This window comes from Nanorana parkeri, unplaced genomic scaffold (genome assembly GCF_000935625.1).
Source record: "Nanorana parkeri isolate BGI_ZX_2015 unplaced genomic scaffold, ASM93562v1 scaffold1108, whole genome shotgun sequence".
NCBI lineage: Eukaryota > Metazoa > Chordata > Amphibia > Anura > Dicroglossidae > Nanorana > Nanorana parkeri.
Window position 1 is genome coordinate 382,627 of NW_017307376.1, and position 8,208 is coordinate 390,834.

The 8,208-nt window shown below is 42.3% G+C and overlaps 1 protein-coding gene across 1 annotated transcript; it reads left to right on the forward strand.

Moving 5' to 3' along the window:
- Positions 1 to 1,374: 1,374 nt before the first annotated feature.
- On the forward strand, positions 1,375 to 4,787 carry SNAI2 (snail family transcriptional repressor 2). The gene is made up of 4 exons (XM_018567878.1): positions 1,375 to 1,391; positions 1,423 to 1,509; positions 2,552 to 3,091; positions 3,956 to 4,787. Exons 2-4 carry the CDS (start codon positions 1,431 to 1,433, stop codon positions 4,135 to 4,137), a joined length of 801 nt encoding a protein of 266 aa, XP_018423380.1. The 5' UTR covers positions 1,375 to 1,391; positions 1,423 to 1,430; the 3' UTR covers positions 4,138 to 4,787.
- The last annotated feature ends 3,421 nt before the right edge of the window (positions 4,788 to 8,208 follow it).

The following is an 8,208-nucleotide window of genomic DNA, read 5'->3' on the forward strand; positions in this document are numbered from 1 at the left end:
CATAACGCATGAAAAAACACACATCAACACTTATGGGTGGTCGCTTCTGCTCAGGTGTGAACCATTGCAGCGTGTGGGGTGAAGAACTGCAAGAGGAAATTTCTTCTCCTGCCAGGAGTGGAGAATTAGGGCCCATTCACCCCATAGTGTTGCATTAATCACAATTCTGTGCAATTATGCTTGCTACGTATCGTGCATTACAGTGCAGGAGGTTTGTTGCGTTGCCATTCATGTGACTGGCACCCCAAGTGCACCTCTGGCCAATGGGCACTCGACTGTGGCCATACCGTGCATTGCATTGCAGATAAAAAAAGTTAGTGCATAAATTACTTTTTTAGCTGCAACGCAATGCATGGTACTTCAGTACACGTAGTAGTGCATGCACTACTTTTTTTAAGCTGAAACGCAACACGCGATATTGCAGTACAGCTTCTTGCAGCATGGTCGGGCGCATTGCGGCCAGAGCTGTGCTTCGGGTGCCTTTCACATGAAGGGCAATGCAAATCATCTGGGTAGATGCGTTGCATGTTGTGCATGCACTATGTTATTTAGCCGCACTGCATCGCAACAAAATATATTGTGACACGATATGTTGCAGCGCAGTCAGGCGCATTGTGGCCGGAGCTGTGCACTTGGAGTGAATGGCAACACAACGCACTTCCTGCAATGTACCGCATAGTATGTGCGTTGTGTGGTTGCGTGCGTTCATGGCACGGAAGCGTGCCATTAATGCAGCGATGTGGTGTGAATGGGTCCTTAATACATACCCCTGCTCATTGGAATGTTAGATTATTTTCACTTACAATGTATCAAAACCATTTCTCGTATCTGAATATGTTTACAAATACAGTTATATTGTAACTATACACATCAGAACTATACAGCGCTGTGTCAATAGAAACTGCTCGGATAGGAAGTCAGGCGTATATATTAGAATCTTATACCTTCATTAGCCATGCCTGTCTATCACATTATATTGCACTGGATGGGAGGCATTGCGCCCATAGAGGTGGGAGCGATGTTCATTCCCCCGTGCAGTGTCAGAGCAGACAGCAAGTTATCTGACAATCTGATGAAACAAGCCGAGTCTTCCTCTCTCCATAGCTGTCCCCCTGGGAGGATCTGAAATATGAGACAGCTTCTCCTATCCAAACGATTGGATCCTTCACCCAAAAAACCCTCCCAAGAAAGCACGCTGGATGTGTGAACTGGCTCTCAGCCCTTTAGGAAACGATTGGAGGAGTCGGCGATGTCCCTCCCCTCCTGCACTTGACTAGTAGCTATTTACAGCACTTTTCAAGAAGCCTGAGCAGTGCCCCTTCACTCCAGTGTATGGACTCAGACAATGCTATAGGCAGAGCTCCTCGTGCAAACCGTTACTTTCCGCCCAAGCAAAGCACATCTGGGGACTAGCCAGCTCAGGGCTGAAGATGCCACGATCCTTCCTGGTCAAGAAACACTTCAACTCCTCCAAAAAGCCCAACTATGGAGAGCTGGACAACCACACAGGTAACTGGATTAACCCTGCCGCTGCTGAACACCTTGTCTGTGCTCTTCTACAACTCATTCATACATAGAATTCCTCTGATCGGAAAACTTTTTTCCAGTTCCTCACTTACCGAATTAACTTGTATAGCAGCTTTTCTCAAACTTTTTAACAAGTAGGCATCCTTTATATAGCTTTCTAGTTTCAGGGAACCCCTCCTAATAATTTTTAGACCTACTGCTTACGATACATTTTGGTGATGGTCAGTGGGAAGAATGCTCCTTATATTGGTGGTCAGTAGGAAGAATGCCCTTTTACAGATAGTTTAAAAGAGCAAGAGCAAAGGTTACCTATCTGAGAGGCTGAAATTGCTCTTTGTTTAATGAACCCCTAGCAACCTCTGGAGGAAGCCTGGAGTTCCACAAAACTCTGGCTGACATTGAGACCCTCATTACTCAAGGAACCTCCTGCAAACTCTGGAGGAACCCCAGAGTTCCACAAAACCCTGGCTGACATTGAGACCCTCATTACTCAAGGAGCTCCCAGCAACCTATGCAGGAACCCTAGAGTTCAACAAAACCCTGGCAGAGATTGAGACCGTCATTGCTCAAGGGGCCCTTAAGCAATCTCTGGAGGAACCCTATGGTTCAATAAAACCCTAAGACCCTCATTGCTCAAGGGACCCTTAACAGCCTCTGTAGGAACCCCAGAGTTCCCCAAAACCCTGGATAAGATTGAGCAAGACTGTTATGTAGTGTTAGCACACAGCTGAGTGTTAATGTATATTAAATAAGCCCTGTGTGACTTGATTTATGTTTTGATGATTATAGGCTCAATTCACAAACTTTAACACCAGCCCAAGGCACTCAATTTTCAGCCATGTAACTGTAATCTGTAAAAATGACATTGGACTCAACCACAGATGTCACTATTTTTTTTAAAAAACATAGATACCTGTCCTATTGTGTTAGCTTTGTGAATTGAGCATCATGTGTTTTATGACTTATTATTACTTAGTTTTTATTGTACATACTTATTCTTGTTTTATGTGGTCTGTATCTCCAGTGATCATCTCTCCATTCCTGTATGAAAGATACCCGGTGTCAGTGATCCCCCAAGCAGACATCCTCAGCACAGTTGCCTACAGCCCTATCACAGTGTGGACTAGCCTGCTTCCTCCTCCCCTGCCCAGTGACCTGTCACCCCTGTCAGGATATCCTTCATCTCTGGGACGTGTCAGTCCTCCTCCCCAATCGGATGGCTCATCCAAAGACCACAGCGGCTCCGAGAGCCCCATCAGCGATGAGGAGGAGAGGATCCAGTCCAAACTTTCTGACCCCCATGCCATAGAAGTGGAAAAGTTTCAGTGCAGCTTATGCAGTAAGACATACTCCACATTCTCTGGGCTGGCCAAGCACAAGCAACTGCACTGCGATGCTCAATCTAGGAAATCATTCAGCTGTAAATACTGTGAAAAGGAGTATGTGAGCCTGGGAGCACTAAAGATGCACATCAGGACCCACACATTACCCTGTGTGTGCAAGATTTGTGGAAAGGCTTTCTCCAGACCCTGGTTGTTGCAAGGACACATCAGAACTCACACAGGTAACATGCTACAGGCATTGTTCATTAGCAACTGTGGTATGCAATGTTAAGACTTAGCTGGGGCAGCATATAGTCAATGTAGTTTGTTATTGTGTAAGGTTTTAAAGAGTTCATGTACTGATCAATTTAGCAATAATAGCCGTTGGGGTTGATCAATGAAAGCTGGACTGTTACTCAGAGCAACCAGTCAGTTAATGACATCTGAAGTCTTACTGGCCATGAATGACTGTCCATATTTGCTCCATATTTATAAATCAGTCTCATTGTGTGGTATGCACTTAAGTCTAACAGCTTAAGTACATCTGGTATCCCTGCAGTGCATCCAGTATTCCTGCAAGCACTGTACACAGTAAACTTTGAACTGTACCTAAAGTAGCAGCATGTGATTTGCAACAGTTGTAACATGTTTGAGGACGCTCTGTTGGTCTTAGCAAATTGTATGACAGTCTAATCTGATGATTTATGGTTGCCATAGGATGCTGCACACTATTTACTAAGTCAGGTTCCCAATGAGCATGACCTATACAGTTCTGTTTTATAAAGGATTCCAAACATAATGTAGTGCATATTTAATAAGGCAAAGACTGAGCAAAGTCCAGCAATCACATTATCTCATCAGCAACCATCTAGAATTGTATTAAGAGCTCTGAACTGATAATAGTAAAGTCTGCTTCATATAGTTTATTGCACTTTGCAAATCACTGTTGCTTTCACCTCTAACATATCAAATAAGTCAGTTTGTAGCTAGCAAGTGATTTCCAGTGTCTTCCTTTATTGAGAACATCACAGACCTTGCTAAGAAAGGATACATTTTATTTACTAAGAAGCTTTTTTTAAATACAGTATCTGTTTCCTTCCTTTCAGGAGAAAAGCCCTTCTCATGCCCACATTGCAATAGAGCTTTCGCAGACAGGTCGAACTTAAGAGCCCATTTGCAAACCCATTCAGATGTGAAGAAATATCAATGCAAAAGTTGTTCCAAAACTTTTTCCAGAATGTCTCTACTGCACAAGCACGAGGAGTCTGGCTGCTGTGTAGCACACTGACACTCAGCAGTCTACACATGAGTGCGCACTGACACATCAGTCCGGACTTGACAAGCTAATTCAGGGTTCCTTCTACACAGCCTGGGGACAATCCTAAGGTATTTTACCTCTGCGGATGCCAAAGAATCAAGCCAAATTGGTTTTTACCATGGATTTGAAATTCTGAAAGACGGACAGCACCTTTCAACATTGAAGCAAAAGGCCTATAAACATCAGATTTATATGACGTTTCAGAGCATGCATACAGAGTCAAAAATCAAATTCTTGCCTAAGCCATTTCAGCCGGATAGTATTTTCTTTCACAGTGCCTTAATAGTTATTCATTAATTATTCAGGATCTCAGGTGCCTTTTCAGTCACAATTGTTTTATATTTTCACTGTTTTTGCTATGACAATGAACATTTATAAGACTTTGCTTCAATGCACATGACCAAACCCAAATGATGAGGACAAATTCAGAAGTTCTGACTTAAAGGAATCGTGCCTTGAGAAACGAAGCCTTTTACCTTTTCTGCACAGCAAAAAAACTTTTGATATTTTAAATTTTTTTAATGGGAGCAAGTGCAAAACTGAGGGGTTATGGGAGGGTGAAGTTGTAGATATTGAAGTGCACAAAGAAAATGCCTTGTACATTTTCAACAGTCTCTGCATAAAAACCCTCTGTGCCTTTTTTTATAATAATTCTGTAAAGTATGTGAATATATTGTAAATGGCTATATTTTTATATATGTGTGTGTGTGTATGCGTGGAGGAATATATTGGGAAGCTGCATGCAGCTTTCAGATCAACTTGAAGAATGAATGGTGTATATGTTTTCTAAGTTTTTTTTATATAAAAGAAATAAAATAATTTTTTGGAATAATTTCCTTGTGTTTGTTTATATGTAAAGATGTAGAAATGCTTGAAATTAAATAATACTTCTAGGCTGGAACATCATTTTCATACAGGACAGCATTTTTGGGTGTGAAGTGTTTGGCACCCCAAACCACACCCTTCCAGCATCACCTACCCTTGCTACTTAACCCTGTCCCTACACCCTATCCATACAGGATAAACATGTAATATATTGCATCTGACCAGTTCTCAAATGTGGTGGCTGCATAACTTTTCTTTTTTCAGGGTAAGAACATTTCAGCAAGCACAGAAAATACCTGTTGATCTTGTCATAAATGCAGTGTGCATGTCACTTCCTGTGTGATTAACTGAGAAAAAAACCACTTGTCATCTTTCTTCTGTAAACCACTAATCTCCAAATCCTCCATGCAATGGAGATAATTAATGCGGATAGGTTTGAAGTACAGCCTGGGTCATGATAGCTTGCCGCCTGTACAGTGAAGGAGTGAGTAAAGCCACCCAAAGACAGGAAGTGTGTTATGCACATGATCAGTAGACATGTGCGATTCGTTTCGTTCCAAATCGAGATTCGGACGAATTTTCGTAAATTCGGACATTCGGATGTATCCGAATTCCGAATTACAGACATAACGAATGCAAACGAATCCGAATTTCCATTTCCGAAATTCGGTAGCGTTCGCACGAACGTTCGTTTCGTTTTCTGTTCTTATTCGTTTCTTATTCGTTTCTTTTTCGTTTCGTTCGTTGGAGCAAAGTGACATTAGAGAAGGAGAAAAATATTTTTTCCCCCTCAAATGTCACTTTTGCTGCAAACGAACGAAACGAATGAGAAACGAATAAGAAACGAATAAGAAACGAATAAGAACAGAAAACGAAACGAACGTTCGTGCGAACGCTACCGAATTTCGTCCGAATCCGGATTCCGAATCCGAATTTACTTTCACACCCGAATCCCGAAAAACAAAATAACACAAATCCGAATTTAAAACGAAACAAAACGAATTTTTTGGCAGTGCACATGTCTAATGATCAGCAAGGATCAAAAGCCTGAAAAAAGAAAACAAATGCAGCCACCTCATTTAATAACTAGTAAATGGCAATATTTACAATTTTAGTTTTTGGGTTCAGGTATGCTATATATGCTAATTGTTTCAAGTAAAAATTCACAGAAGCATTAGAACCACCAGGGACACTTAATAATAATAATAATAATGATTATCCGGGAAGAGAAATCTAAAAATGTGCAGTTGTCACCAGGACTATAGGGGGAATCTCTCAATGGGGACACCAGTTTCAGTAAGTGACTGTCAAACTGGGGTTTTCCTAACTTTGGGAAATTTCCTTTCAACATCCACAAAAGAGTTCTAACCCTTGCTCCTTTATCCAAAACTAGGAAGAAGTTTTGGCCTTGGCTAAAATAGAAGTTTTAATGGATGATTAAATGATCATAACATATCCTAGCAATCACTCTACTTGGCTTGTAGGTTAATAGTACAGGCTAGCAAGCCCTGCTTGAACAAAGGATAGAGAGCCACCTGCTCAATGTAGTGTGGTGGCGTGTATTTCAGGTACATCAAACGTAACTGGCACAATGCAGATGACATTGGCTGTATATGTCTTGTCACACATAGTTGTAGAATTTTGAGTATGCACACTCTACGTCTTTGAAAGCAGAAGTGACTGTGTTAAAAATCTGTATTGGCCTGAGGTTTCTTTAACATGTACATGGTGAAAACTTCCTTGGTTTTCCAAGTGTGATCTTGGAGCCGTGAAGGTTTTTCTTGGAGAGCATGCCAAGCATTATACTGCACATTAAGCACACTTAATCTGCTGCAAGTTTGGCAGTACCCTTTCAAAGTGCACTGCATTTATCTTTATAGCTTTGAACTATACCAAAGAATAAGCAGAGAGTTCATGAACTGAAAACGCCCGTCTGATCCCCATAATATCACACCTAGACACAGCTGACTATAATGCTGGAATTGCACTGTCACATGCACAGCTTGGAGCACTAAAAGTCCTAGAATGTAAGGTAGCAGCACTAAGGTGATCAGTCCGAGCCATGATCAGCTGCAATACACTCACACATACACCCACATACACCTATAGGGACAGACACCGCCTGCTGCACAGGGACTCCCATGGAGTGCCCCGGGCTCCAGACAGCTCCCTGTCCGCTGCACACTGGAAAGCCACTGCACACCAGACATCCAGTTTGCCGGGATATGGGCAGAGTGCTGGCCAGAGCATCCCAGCTTGCTAAGAGCTGGGTGGGGAGATGTGTATGGATCAGAGACTGGCACAAGCGCTGGATGGACTCTTTCTGAAAACTACTGGAAAGAAAATGTTGATCAGATCAAGAGGCATAATTTAAGGTAGGTCCTTAAAGTGGCATGGGGGGGGGGGGGGAGTGACTTTAATATCAATTTAAGACTGAATCACAAACCTTTGATTTTAAGTGCTCTGCTAAAATATAATTAAATATAGTATAACTGAAAATTTAAATTTGTCATTAAGCTCCTTATGGGGCAAAACACATTAGATGAGGTAGAGCAGGGTCTGGCAGACAGCATCATGTGTAACACGTATTGCATTGTTCATGGTGCAATAAAGTTTATTGAAAGAAAAAAAAAGGATGCAGCAGTGATGCAGCTTCCTCTATAGTGGACTCGGAATGTTGGGGAAGGACCAAGCATTTCGCCATAGCACCCTTGGTTGGTGGTGAGGCTACAAGTCTGCCTTGAGCAGTACCACGTCCTGCTGCTGTTTCTGTAAATATAACATAGTTGAAAATAAAGTTAATTCATTGGAAATCCAGTTCAAAATGTAAGTTGGATAATATCAATGTTCTTGTATAAACAACTCTAAATATAATACATGTACAGGACTTTATCTAGGCACAGCAAGGCAAGTTTTTTGTCACACTGAAAGACATCAGACAAACTTGAAATGTGTCACATGATTATTCTGTTTACCTACACTTACAAACAATCAACTTTAACCTCTTGCCGTCCGCCCGTAGTAGAAAAACGGACGGACGGCACTGCTGCATCTGCGGGTTGCCGTCTCCAGACGGCAATTTTTTTCTGCTCGCGCGCGCCCCCTAGCGGGCACGCACGGGCAGAAAAGACCCGACAATGCACACACCCGGTACCGGGTGTCACACATATAGGCGATCAGCGGGTCCATAGCCCGCCGATCGCCTATATGTGCTCG